At 38.6% G+C, this 15,036-nt stretch overlaps 1 protein-coding gene across 1 annotated transcript in view; it reads right to left on the bottom strand.

The window, feature by feature from the left end:
• Positions 1 to 1,043: 1,043 nt before the first annotated feature.
• Positions 1,044 to 15,036, bottom strand: part of LOC145803419 (uncharacterized) — a 31,954-nt gene continuing 17,961 nt past the window's right edge. The window contains exon 3 of the mRNA XM_082896690.1: positions 1,044 to 1,220. Within this exon, the coding sequence (XP_082752816.1) occupies positions 1,044 to 1,220 (177 nt within the window). The remainder of the gene's footprint in view (positions 1,221 to 15,036) is intronic.

Below are 15,036 nucleotides of genomic sequence, written 5' to 3'. Positions count from 1 at the left end.
TTTCCTAAATTTCTCAAAAATAGTTAGGTGGGGAATTTGAAATCTGGTAATGCAATCCACTTTTGGCATCTCTGATGATTAATGGATTTTTTTGGATTTGTCGAATTTGGACTCTCATTTGTTTTTTCCTGTTTCACATTGCCCTTGTGAAACTAGATTCAGAACCACGGGAGTCTGAACTGTAGGGCTATCGTATCTGAGGAGAGTAAACCCCTCCGAAGAGCGCGAAAAACCAGGCACAACTGCTTCCCATTCCTGAATGGAAATAGGAACACATTACTATGAATTTCGTTATCGGACTACCATAGTTGGCCTCGAAGAACGATGCGATATGGGTTGTAGTTGATCGATTGACAAAGTCGGCGCATTTTCTACCAATCAGACCCACGTACTCTCTCAATAAGTGTGCCGCCTCATACATCAAGGAGATCATTCAATTGCACAATACCCCAGTTTCAATCGTGTCTGACCGAGACCCTCGATTCGTGTCTTATTTCTGGAACAAATTGCAAGAAGCTTTGGGAACCCTCGATTCATGTCTTACTTCTGGAACAAATTGCAAGCTTTAGGAACTACACTGAAGTCTAGTACCGTCTATCACCCACAAACTGATGGACAATCCGAAAGGACAATCCATACCTTGGAAGACATGTTACAGATATGTGTACCAGGCCTTAAAGGTAAATGGGATAAGCACCAACCTTTAGTGGAATTTTCCTATAACAACAGTTACCAAGCAAGCATTAGAATGGCACCATATGAAGCACTCTATGGAAGGAAGTGCCGATCACCTCTATGTTGGGCAGAAATCGGAGATAAAAAGTTATTGGGCCCTGAAATCATGGAAATAATGTGTGATAAAATTCAACTCATCCAACAGCAAATTCGCACTGCCTAGAGCATCCAGAAAAGCTATGTAGACACACGGAGATGAGACTTGGAATTTCAAATAGGAGATCATATTTTTTCTAAAATCTCACAAACAAAAGGGGTTATCCGATTTGGAAAGCGAGGAAAGTTAAACCAACGTTACATCGGGCCATTCAAGATACTAGAAAGGATTGGTCCTGTGGCATATCGCCTTGCACTGCCACCTGAATTGTCCGATGTCCACAATGTTTTTCACGTTTCGATGCTTCGATGATATCTTCAAGATTCAGAGCATGTTGTCTATTATGAGAACTTGAAAGTTTAAGAAGATCTCTCTTATTGTGATATCCCTGTTCCGCAATATGTTAATTGGTCCTTAATATGAGTATGGTTATGTGTTTGACATGATTTTGTGTTCCATTATGTGAAAATATGTGGTTTTGAACTTTTATCTGTTCACCGTAGGAATATTTGTTTGATTATCTGCTTTGGGAATTAAATTGAAGGCCCTATCGGCCACCGAAACCAAAATTGATTACGCCATTGTGATTAGCGTAATTTTTAGAGCCTACGGTGAAATTTAATTGGAAATTGATTCGGATCAGATTAAATTGATTTAATTAGTGAATTAGTGCTCTATTATTATATATTAAAATAATATAACAAGAGGGGCTTTTATATGAGCACTACACACTCAATTTCTCTTCTTTAGCTTGACTTGGCTGATTATAAACTCTAAGGAAAAGGAGAGGGTTGGCTAGAGAGAGAGAGGGTGAAGGAAATTGGAGTTTTGGCCTCAAAGCTTGGTGATCTTGAAGGCACACTCAAGAATTTACCATAAATTGTAGGGATTAAGCTCCAAGGTGAGTAATCACCCCTTGGTTCATAAGTTTGAACTTGTGATTTTGTGTATTCAAGCTAGTTGGGTGATCAAGAGTAAGAGTTAACATGATTTGAGTTGGTTTTGTTGATTTGGTAGTCTATATGCACATGCATGTGAAGAATTGTTTTGAAATTGCATGTTTGAGCACAAAATATATAATCCATGGGAGATTTAATTTGATTAAAGCTCTTATTTTGACCTTGTTTTCATCATCTAAGTTGAGAATGAGAGTAATTTGCCATATGCATGTACAATTTACAAGGGTGTAAGTGTTGAATGCATGAAATTATTATGTTGGTAATGAATTTGATATAAATTGGGACATGCATGTGATTAATTTGTGAAATTGAGCTTCATAATGTTGTGATTTGGTGTTTATACCATGTTAGTACATGTATATGTGATGTTTGAGCCAAAAGCATGCATCTAGAACCTTTGAATGTCGAATTGAAGCTCTAGAACATGTTCTGGATTTTCCAGAATTTTGATTCCCGCTCGAGCGGGGAAACCGCCGCTCGAGCGTGAAATTCGTGTTCCCAGTATTTTCTGCAGATTTGGTGTCCGCTCGAGCGGGGAAGTTCACGCTCGAGCGAGGAGCCATGTAGAGAGGCCTTCCACTCAAGCGCCAGAGTTCGCGATCGAGCGTATATTTGACATATCCAGTACTTTTGTAGGCCTCAAGGGTCCGCTCGAGCGGGGAAGTCCACGCTCGAGCAGGGACCCTATTTTCTGAAATTTTGAAAAGACATTCTGTGTTTCATTTTCTGTTCTCTTTCACTTCCAAGTACTCTTAGGCATGCATTGAGCATTGTAATTGAGTTAAAGAGATAAGAATGAAGCCTAAAGAGGAAAATGTGAATTTAGAACGGATCGAATTATTTGTGACCCTTTTGTGTTCATGGAATGTGTAGGGTCAAGCTCCAGGGCAAACCAACCAACCGATCACTGTGAGTAATATTTTAACAGAGATATCTGAAATACGTTGTTGTCCAATTACTTACTTCTATGTAAGTTTTATAAGTTCATTGATTCGATTGGTGGACAATGTTTGCTATACCAAATGAGTGGGCCAGAGGCCGTTTTGACATGAATGGATGGGCCAGAAGCCGTTTTGACATGAATGAATGGGCTAGAGGCCATTTTGGCATGAATGGATGGGCCAGAGGCCGTTTTGACATGAATGGATGGGCCAAAGGCCATTTTGACATGAATGAATGGGCCGGAGGCCATTTTGACATGAATAAATGGGCTAGAGACGTTTCGACATGAACGAATGAATGGGCCAAAGGCCATTTTGTCATCTGAATGGACCAAAGGTCGTTTTGACACAAATGAAAGTTTGAATGGGCCAAAGGCCAGTTTGTTTGGAACCGCAGTCACTTGACCTAAATTGTGTATATATGTTAAATAGAAATATGAATTGGACCTAAGGCCGTTTGAAGCATGTTGTTCTATATATCGTCTGTATAGCTTCTTTAATTGATATTATTCACTGGGCTTTTGCTTACGCTCATTCATGTGTTTGTAGGTGAGCCAAGAGAAGCCTAAACCCGCCCCCGTGGGTTAAGGACATAACCGGCCAGTAATCAAGAGATTACCTACGGCCTTGAACCAAACCAAACGTATTTTAACAGAGTTAATGGGGGCCAAACGAAAGCAATTTAAAACTTTGTCCATAGAGTTGTGCGTACATGGCACGTCATAACAAACCATACATATGCATATTAATAACTCACAACAAGATATGTACTACATAAGGTTCTGTACATACAGGACCATATAAGTCTAAGTCAACCCATCACGACTATATACAACAGATGCAAAGTCTTCGCCAACATGACAGAATATAAATACATAACAAAAGGGCGGAGACAGATCTCGTGCGTGAGACACAAGGGTTGACTCTCCCAAAACCTTTGTTGTTCCACATAGACTTCACTGGGGCTGCGTTTGTGCTTCTCTTGGCTCACCTACAAACACATGAATGAGCGTAAGCGAAAGCCCAGCGAATAATATCAATTAAAGAAGCTATACAGACGATATGTAGAACAATATGCTTCAAACGGCCTTAGGCCCAATTCATATTTCAATTTAACATATATACACAATTTAGGTCAAGTGACTGTGGTTCCAAACAAACTGGCCTTTGGCCCATTCAAACTTTCATTTGTGTCAAAACAGCCTTTAACCCATTCAGATGACAAAATGGCCTTTGGCCCATTCATTCGTTCTTGTCAAAACGGCCTTTGGCCCATTCATTCATGTCAAAATGGCCTCCGGCCCATCCATTCATGTCAAAACGGCCTCTGGCCCATCTATTCATTCCAAAACGACCTCTGGCCCATTCATTCATGTCAAAACGGCCTCTGGCCCATCCATTCATGTCAAAATGGCCTCTGGCCCATTCATTCTATTATTCAGATCAGACTGGCCTCTGGCCCACTCATTTGGTATAGCAAACATTATCCACCAATCGAATCAATGAACTTTTAAAACTTACATAGAAGTAAGCAATTGGACAACAAAGTATTTCAAATATCTCTGTTAAGATATTACTCATAGTGATCGGTTGGTTGGTTTGCCCTGGAGCTCGACCCTACACGTTCCATAAACACAAAAGGGTCACAAACAATTCGATCCGTTCTAAATTCACATTTTCCTCTTTAGGCTTCATTCTTATCTCTTTAACTCAATTACAATGCTCAATGCATGCCTAAGAGTACTTGGAAGTGAAAGAGAACAGAAAATGAAATACAGAATGTCTTTTCAAAATTTCAGAAAACAGGGTCCCCGCTCGAGTGTGGACTTCCCCGCTCGAGCGGACCCTTGAGGCCTGCAAAAGTACTGGATATGTCAAATTTACGCTCGATCGCAAACTCTGGCGCTCGAGTGGAAGGCCTTTCTACATGGCTCCCCGCTCGAGCGTGAACTTCCCCGCTCGAGCGGACACCATGTCTGCAGAAAATACTGGGAACACGAATTTCACGCTCGAGCGGCAGTTTCCCCGCTCGAGCGGGAATCAAAATTTTGGAAAATTCAGAACATGTTCTTGAGCTTCAATTCGACATTCAAAGGTTCTAGATGCATGCTTTTGGCTCCAACATCACATATACATGTACTAACATGGTATAAACACCAAATCACAACATTATGAAGCTCAATTTCACAAATTAATCTCATGCATGTCCCAATTTACACCAAATTCATTACCAACATAATAATTTCATGCATTCAACACTTACACCCTTGTGAATTGTACATGCATGTGGAAAATTACTCTCATTCTCAACTTAGATGATGAAGAGAAGGTCAAAATAAGAGCTTTAATCAAAATCTCCCATGGATTATACATTTTGTGCTCAAACATGCAATTTCAAAACAATTCTTCACATGCATGTGCATATAGACTACCAAATCAACAAAACCAACTCAAATCATATTAACTCTTACTCTTGATCACCCAACTAGCTTGAATATACAAAATCACAAGTTCAAACTTATGAACCAAGGGGTGATTACTCACCTAGGAGCTTAATCCCTACAATTTATGGTAAATTCTTGAGTGTGCCTTCAAGATCACCAAGCTTTGAGGCCAAAACTCCAATTTCCTTCACCCTCTCTCTCTCTAGCTGACCCTCTCCTTTTCCTTAAAGTTTATAATCATCCAAGTCAAGCTAAGGAAGAGAAATTGAGTGTGTAGTGCTCATATAAAAGCCCCTCTTGTTATATTATTTTAATATATAATAATAGAGCACTAATTCACTAATTAAATTAATTTAATTTGATCCGAATCAATTTCCAATTAAATTTCACCGTAGGCTCTAAAAATTACACTAATCACAATGGCGTAATCAATTTTGGTTTCAGTGGCCGATAGGGCCTTCAATTTAATTCCCAAAGTAGATAATCAAACAGATATTCCTACGGTGAACAGATAGAAATTCAAAACCACATATTTTCACATAATGGCACACAAAATCATGTTAAACACATAACCATACTCATATTAAGAACCAATTAACATATTGCGGAACAGGGATATCACAGTCTTCCCCCATTTAGGAAGTTTGGTCCCTCAAACTTATTTTACCTTCGTCGGGAAACAAATGTGGATATCACAGGCGCATTTCATCCTCTTTTTCCCACATGGCATCCGTCCCATAGTGTTCTTTCCATTCTACTTTCACCATTGGGATGGACTTGCTTCTCAATTGTTTCACTTGCCGGTCAACAATTCTTTCCGGCCATTCGGCGTACTCCATATTTTCATCAATAGCTACCCGGTGATAATCAATCACATGGAACGGGTCTTGGAGGTAACCCTTCAACATCGACACATGAAACACGTTATGGATTTGTTCGAATCCCGGTGGCAAGGCAACTCTATAGGCAATTGGGCCAAGCCTTTCCAGAATCTGAAACGGCCCAATGTAACGAGGCGACAACTTGCCCTTCTTTCCAAACTTGACTTGGCCCTTCATCGGAGATACACGGGTGAACACATGGTCACCAACCTCATACTCAAGAGGTCTTCTCCGAATGTCTGCATTGTTCTTTTGTCGGTCCTGAGCTGTTTTGATCCTTTGCCGAATAGTTTTGATTTTCTCAGAAGTATCTTGCACAATTTCAGGCCCAAGTAAAGCTCTATCCCCGACCTCTGTCCAACAATTTGGTGATCTACACCTTCTACCATACAAAGCCTCGTATGGTGCCACACTGATGCTGGAGTGGAAATTGTTATTATAAGCAAATTCCGCAAGTGGCAAATAGTCTTCCCAACTCCCCTGAAAATCCAAAGCACACATCCGAAGCATATCTTCCAAAGTCTGTATTGTCCGTTCTGATTGCCCTTCTGTCTATGGGTGGAATGCAGTACTGAACCTTAGTTCCGTCCCCATAGATTCCTGCAAACTCTTCCACAATCTAGATACAAATTTCAGATCTCTATCCAACACAATAGATACCGGAACCCTGTATAAACGGACGATCTCATCAACATAAATGGTAGCCAGTCTATAAGCATTAAACATGGTTCTAACTGGTAGAAAATGTGCAGATTTAGTCAGTCTATCAACTACAACCCAAATAGAATCCATACCTCGAGAAGTCCAGGGTAGGCCAACAACGAAATCCATAGTCACATGCTCCCACTTCTATTCAGGAATAGGGAGAGGTTGAAGTAGACCGCCTAGTTTCTGATGTTCAGCTTTGACTTGCTGACATTGAAGGCACTTGGACACATATTCTGCAATCTTTTTCTTCATTTTAGGCCACCAATAGGTTTGTTTCAAATCCCGATACATTTTATTATTACCCAGATGCATAACAAATACGGACCTGTGGGCTTCATCTAAAACCCTCTTCTTTAGGTCCGGAATATCTGGGACACACATTCTGTTCCAAAATCTCAACACTTCATTCTCAATGCCAAACTCTGCTTTCGGACTTGTCTCAAATTCATCAATCACTTTCTTAAGGAATTCATCCTCTTTCTACTTCTGCTTGATTTCGTCAATGATTGTCGGCTCGGCTGTAATAGCGGCTATTAATCCGCCCTGTTCACACATTACCACTTCAATTTCAGATTTCTCAAAATCTTGCAAGATCTCTTTCTGTTCAGTAAGCAAACAAGCCATACTCCTCGTTGACTTTCTGCTCAAGGCATCAGCAATTGTGTTAGCTTTCCCGGGGTGATACTGAATCTCTAAATCATAATCCTTTATCAATTCCAGCCATCTCTTCTGTCGCATATTCAACTCCTTCTGCGTGAAGAAGTATTTCAGACTTTTGTGATCCGTGTAGACTTCACACTTTGCTCCATACAGATAATGCTGCCAGATTTTCAAAGCAAAAACAACTGCGGCCAATTCTAGGTCATGTGTTGGATAATTCTTTTCGTGTGGCCTCAACTGTTGGGAGGCATAGGCAATAACTTTTCCGTTCTGCATTAACACACAACCCAAACCTTTATAAGATGCATCACTGAAAATTACAAAATTTTTCGTACCTGAAGGTAGTGTCAAAATTGGTGCAGTGGTCAATCTTGTTTTCAGTTCATAGAAGGCAGATTCTCTTTCGACGTTCCATTCAAATGGTTGCCCTTTACGTGTCAATTGGGTAAGAGGCACAGCTAATTTCGAAAAGTCCTTCACAAACCTCCTGTAGTACGCAGCTAAGCCTATGAAACTACGGACTTCTGTCACATTGGTCGATGTAGGCCAACTCACAATCGCCTCTATTTTCTGCGGGTCCACTGAAATTCCTTCCTTGTTGATTACATGCCCTAAGAAAACAACTTCATCCAACCAAAACTCACATTTCTTTAGTTTAGCAAATAATTTCCTTTCTCGAAGTATTTGTAGGACAGTTTTCAAATGATGCTCATGTTCAAGTCTATCTTTAGAATATATCAAAATGTCATCAATAAAAAACACAATAAATTCGTCAAGGTAGGTTTTAAAAATTCAGTTCATTAAGTCCATAAATGCTACCGGAGCATTAGTCACTCCAAATGGCATAACAAGAAACTCAAAATGTCCATACCTCGTTCTGAATGCGGTTTTCTCAATATCTTCTGCCTTAACTTTCAGCTGATGATACCCGGATCTCAAATCAATCTTAGAAAACACCTGTGATCCCTGCAACTGGTCAAATAAGTCATCAATACGGGGTAGGGGATATTTGTTCTTTATTGTTACCTTGTTCAATTCCCGATAATCGATGCACAAACGTAAAGTTCCATCCTTTTTTTTCACAAAAAATACTGGTGCACCCCAAGGTGAAGTGCTAGGTCGAATAAACCCCTTGTCAAGCAGGTCTTGCAATTGTTCTTTCAATTCTTTCATTTCGGCAGTAGCCATTCTGTAGGGAGTTTTAGAAATGGGCTGGGTGCCTGGCACAGTTTCAATAGTAAACTCTACTTCCCTATCTATTAATTCCCCTGGTAATTCATTTGGGAACACATCTGGAAATTCTCTAACAATAGGGATAGCATTCAGTTCAACATTCACAGATTGTTTAGACAACACATAGCATAAATAACCCTGACACCCTTTCCTGATCAGTTTGCATGCTTTCATTGCAGATATCAAATAAGGTGGAGGCACTACCCTATTACCCACAAACATAATCTCTTTATGTTCTGGTGGTTTAAACACAACCCGTTTTGTCACATAATCAATGGTGGCACAATATTTGGTCAACCAATCAATGCCCAATATTACATCGAAATGCCTGAAGTTTAAGGGCAACAAATCTACATATACGATAGCATCCTCAACATGCATATCACAAAACCGGTATATAAATTCACACAATACAGATTCCCCAGATGGAGCAGACACGCATGGCAGATATGGCAGTAATTCTAAAGGTCTATTCAGTCTAGATGCAAATGCACATGTCACAAAAGAGTGTGTGGATCCGGAGTCAATTAACACAAAAGCATCCTGATTACATATAGAAATAATACCAGAGACAACTGTGTTGGCATTCTGCGTATCACCCGGAACAAGTGCAAAAACTCTCCCTTGTCTCATGGTATCCCCGGTGATGGCAAGTTTCATAGTATTTCCCGGCTTTGGGATTGATGCAGTTGAGCTAGCAGCTAGTTTCCCACTGTTCTGATTACAATCTCGGGCCATATGCCCTTGTTTCCCACATTTGAAACAGGCTCCTGACACATGGTAACAAACTCCAAGGTGCTTTCTGCTACAAATATTGCACATGGGAGCTATGTCTCGGGAAGAATTTGAAGTATTTGAGGAACCCATATTTTGCTTTTTTGAAAATTTCTTCTTTGAGAAGAAGCTTTGCCTTTTGTTGCTTTTCCAGTCAGTTGTTGACTTAGTCTTTCTAGCTATGTTAGCCTCTGATATGATGGCCCTGTCTAGCACCCCAATGTAGGTCTCCAGCTTCAAGACATTCACTCTTACTAAAATGTCACTCCGGAGCCCACCTTCAAAATGTCTCGCCTTCTTATAGTCAGTGTCAATCACGTGTGGTGCAAACATGGCCAATTCAATGAATTTGGCCTCATACTCAGCTACAGTCATGTTGTCTTGCCTAAGTTCCATGAACTCTGCTACTTTCCTATCCCGAACACATTGTGGGAAGTACTTGTCGTAGAAAATCTCCAAAAATTTCACCCAGTCAACGTCCTTGTGATTTTCTCACATTAATATCCACCATCTTCTTGCCTCGTCTTCTAACATAAAAGTGGCTAGAAGCACTTTCTGGGTCTCCGAGCAAGGGAACACTTCAAACAATTTCTCAATGCCGAGAACCCATGCTTCGGCTTTCAATGGATCTAGTCCCCCGTGGAACTGTGGTGGTTTCATTTTCTTGAATTCTTTAGTGAGTGCTATTATCCGATTGTCATTTTGATTATCTGACACAGGAGGTGCCGGAGGTGGAGGTGGAGGGTGTGGTTGTTGCCACTGTTGTTGCCACTCCTGTTGTTGCCTCAACGTTTCTGCCATTTCCTGTATCAGTCTTTTCATTTTGTCTATTCTGGCAGTAGAGGACTCCTCTATCCACCTCTTGTTCTCACCATCTGATTAAACTTACATTATACTTTATACAAAAGGTACACAAGTATGCATATACTAGGAAGCACACATATTCAAACAATTGCAATACAAGTAATTCACAAACTTATCGCACATAATCGTTCATATCAAAATAGTTAGGCATATTCTCGATGCTTTCAATTTCACACTTATCATATGAATGCATCCTAGATCTTTTCTAGACGCTTATTGCTCTTTCGGACAAGTGTGTGAGTTATTAACTTGTGCTCTGATACCACTCTGTCATGACTTGAACCCGCCCCCGTGGGTTAAGGACATAACCGAAGTCTATGTGGAACAACAAAGGTTTTGGGAGAGTCAGCCCTTGTGCCTCACGCACGAGACCCGTCTCCGCCCTTTTGTTATGTATTTATATTATGTCATGTTGGCGAAGACTTTGCATCTGTTGTATATAGTCGTGATGGGTTAACTTAGACTTATATGATCCTGTATGTACAGAACCTTATGTAGTACATATTTTGTTGTGAGTTATTAATATGCATGTTTATGGTTTGTTATGTAAGCACAGCTCTATGGACAAAGTTTTAAATTGCTTCCATTTGGCCCCCATTAACTCTGTTAAAATACGTTTGGTTTGGTTCAAGGCCGTAGGTAAACTCTTGATTACTGGCCGGTTATGTCCTTAACCCACGGGGGCGGGTTCGGGTCATGACACTTATGAAGAACAACCAGTGCAGATTTTCGATCGTCGTGATCAGATTCTCTGAAATAAGATTATATCTCTTGTAAAAGTCTTGTGGAGAAATCATAAGGTCAAAGAAGCAATATGGGAAACTAAATATCAAATGCGGGCCAAATACCCACATCTTTTTAAAAACCAAGGTACGACAAGTTTGGGGACAAACTCCTATTTAGGAGAGGAGAAATGTGACACCCCAAATGATTAATTAATTTTAACATCATGTTAATATCAACAATATATATAATATGCTTAATTTAATAGTTATATGTGCTAAAATTTAATTTAATTAGGAGGTTGTTGTGTCATATCAAAAATATGGTATATAATTATTTTAAGAATTGGACCAAAATGAAATTAAACTGAAAATTGGGCCAAAGTGAAATGAACCTAAAGCTAAGCAAAATTGGAGATAAGTGTTAAGTCTTATGGATAAGACTTAGCCTAATGGATAAGAGCAACGTGTCATTATCTAGCATCCTCATGGATTGATGCCACGACTTACCTCAATATAAATAAGGGACAAAGGCTAGTAAGTTGAAAGCAAGGAAAAATAAGAGAGGTTGATTACGGTAAACAAGAGTAAAATTAGGGATCAATATTAAGGTGAATAATATTATACCTTCAGTCACCATAAAATAGTGTACGTATATCTTGAATTACCACAAATTATTTTATACAATTCATGTTTTATAAGTTATATTACTGTTTCAATTACGTCAATTATTTTACGAACACTATCTGCTTAAATTAAAACCCATGGATATGGTTATTTAAATTTTAGAAATTATTGGACAATGGGTATATAAACATGTATTTTTGTGAGAACTACCATGGGAGTCCCATGCCTTGGGAGGCTTAAATAACCATTGGCCTCTGATTGGTCACTTTGTGGCCTTCTGTTTGTCATGGATCTATTAACCTATGTTCTGATTTTCACATCAATGACCTTTATTTTGATTTTCCTTCTGTACCGTGGTTATGAATATTCTATTTATATTCTGAAATTCATTTTTGCTATTTAAATTATTGATTTAACTCCAATTAAGTAAGGTACAATGTTTTAGCCTAAATAATTATCCATGATAATTTTGTGCTCTATCCTCTTGATATAATATTTCCCACTCTACTATGTGCTTATAGCAGTTGTCCCCTTTCAGGTGGGGATATGTAAGGAAAAGTAGTAGCCTCATATAGTGACACTAGGACAGGACTTAATGCAGGCATATTGTATTTTTGTAATAATTGTTCGATCATCAATAAAATAAATAAAAGACCTGAGAATGTAATTTTTATAAATAAAAAAAATTATTGAGTATTTCAATTATTAATTTACCTGTTTTATTTCCTTACTATTTTATCTTATCTCCGCCTACGCCACTTAATTTGTTAAAATAAGAATTAATTAGCTAGTTGTGAATGCAGTCCTAAGCACACGGGGTTGCCAAAGGTATAAATTATATTACTGTTTCTAATTACGTTAATTATTTTATGAACCTTATTTGCTTAAATTAAAACCTATGGATATGATTGTTTAAATTTTTGAAATATATAAACATTTATTTTTGTGAGAACCATCACGAGAGTCCCATGCCTTGGGGGATTTAAATAATCATTGGCCTCTGATTGGTCACTTTGTGGCCTTCTGTTTATTATGGATCCATTGATCTCTATTCTGATTTTCACTTTGGTGACCTCTATTCTAATTTTCCTTTGTACCGTGGTTATGACTATTTTGCTTATATTCTAAAATTCATTTCTGCTATTTAAATTATTGATTAACTCCAATTAAATAAGGTACAATGTTTTAGCCTAAATAATTATCCATGATAATTTTTTGCCATATACTCTTGATATAATATTTTTCACTCTACTATGTGCTTATAACTGTTGTCCCCTTTCAGGTGATGATATGTAAGGAAAAGTGGCAAACTCATGTAGTGGGACTAGCACAAGACTTAATGTGGACATATTGTATTTTTGTAATAATTATCCGATCATCAATAAAATAAATAAAAGACCTAAGGAATGATTTTTTTATAAACATTATTGAGTATTTTGATTTTATATTTACCTATTTAATTTCTTTACTACTTTATCTTTTCTCCGCCTACAGCACTTAATTTGTTAAAATTAGATTTAATTAGCTAGTTGTGAATTTAGCCCTAAGCACTCGGGATTGGGTTGTGACATACTCATCTCGGAACTCTCAAAGAATCCTCATCAGAAACCACATTGATTTAGCGTGTTTCCAATGAGACCTCTAAGCAAGTTCACCGGCAACAAGTATTATCCCAGAATCTTAACCCCATGCTCACATAAATGCAACACACAATGTCCTAACACATAAATCATCCATGTGGAACGTCCTCACCAAGCATACTAAACCCAATGTGGTAAAAACCACTACCCACGAACCCAAAGTATTCAACCCGACTCGCTCTGATACCAAGTTGTAACACGCCAACTTTTATTACCCAAATCCATTACCAAATCCTTTATATTATTACCTTTTACATTAATTGTACCCATTCAAGAAAAATGAACAAACGATAATTAATAGCATTCTCTTGGAACAATGATGATGATATATAAACATGGCATGGTCCAATGCCCTTAGGCTTACATTGGACAACAATATAGAAAAGGCATTTACCCTTGTATAATACATGGCACTCGGCCAACAAATAAAAAGGCTCTGTGACCAACAAAGTAAAAGACTTCAAGCCTTGTACAATCTTCTACCCCTGTACTTGAAAAATTTGTCAACACGTGGGATGAGCACTAAGCCCAATAGAGATCCCAAAGATCCTAACCAATCACAACATATAGCTAGAAATGACCATGCATGCACCATGATATACCATATAAGTAGTGTGACAAATAATATCCAAAAGTATACATGTATAAGCATGTTTTTTTCCCAAAAACATCCTCTTCACACAACATAGTATGAAAATCATTTCTCTCTGTCAAATTCTCATTTTACTCCCCAAAACATTTCAAAACCCATTCTTTCTTTAATAAAATCTTCCACATTAATGTAAAAGAATCTCACTTAAACATCTATTCTGCAACCCAACCCCATACGCAAGTCATAACCCAGCCCCACATCTGAATACACTATACGCATCTACACTCCAATATATCTACTATCTTCCCTAGCCATAGGCCCAAGGGCAAGAGACAACCACAACACCAAAATGATATCTCATATATCCAAAAATATATAACCAAGAGTAATATATACTTCAAACTCCATCTCCACTGGCATACAACATGGATGGCAGATCTGACAACACAAATACTACATAACGCTTTATCGGCCTCACTTGGAATGGGACGCCCCTCAGGTCATACTTTACCGAGTGCAAACTGGAAGGACGAAAAGCCTATCACACGGCACCACGCTTTGCCCGCTCAAATATAGTGGGAAACGGACCCCCTTTCACACTTTACCTGGCGCAAACTGGAAGGGCTGAGGAAACCTCTATTAAGGTGCCTCGCTTTGCCAGCTTGATATGATGGGAAACAGACCCCCAAACAATATCACAACCACATAACCTACTAGATACACAAATAGATATACGCATGTAGTACATACACCTAATCCACTCAACACAACAATAATTGCTAACAATCAAATACATTAACCCCTTTTTTTAAAACAAAATGTGCTCCGCGCACCACCGTTCAATAATGATTTTTCCTACATTCCCAAAAATGTTTCCAAAACACAATACGAATTACTAAACATCAAAACCACGATTATCCAACGACAGTCTCATAGCATAAACAACATTCAAGAGCATTCTAGTTCCTTCCCTAGCAACATAATCCACAACTCAATAATGAAATTGTCTATTCACAATGTCTATTTACAACCAACAATGCATCATTCTACATTACATAACCCATCCTACAATAGTATACATAGCATATGTCCAGCAACAATCAATACCATCCTCCACTGATGGCCAAGAATAAAACTCCAGATGACAATTGTAACAACA

Source organism: Camellia sinensis, chromosome 12 (genome assembly GCF_055761805.1).
Source record: "Camellia sinensis isolate YWXY chromosome 12, ASM5576180v1, whole genome shotgun sequence".
NCBI classification, from domain to species: Eukaryota; Viridiplantae; Streptophyta; class Magnoliopsida; order Ericales; family Theaceae; genus Camellia; species Camellia sinensis.
Note: the sequence above shows the minus strand (reverse complement) of the source record. Positions and strands in the feature narration are given on the sequence as shown.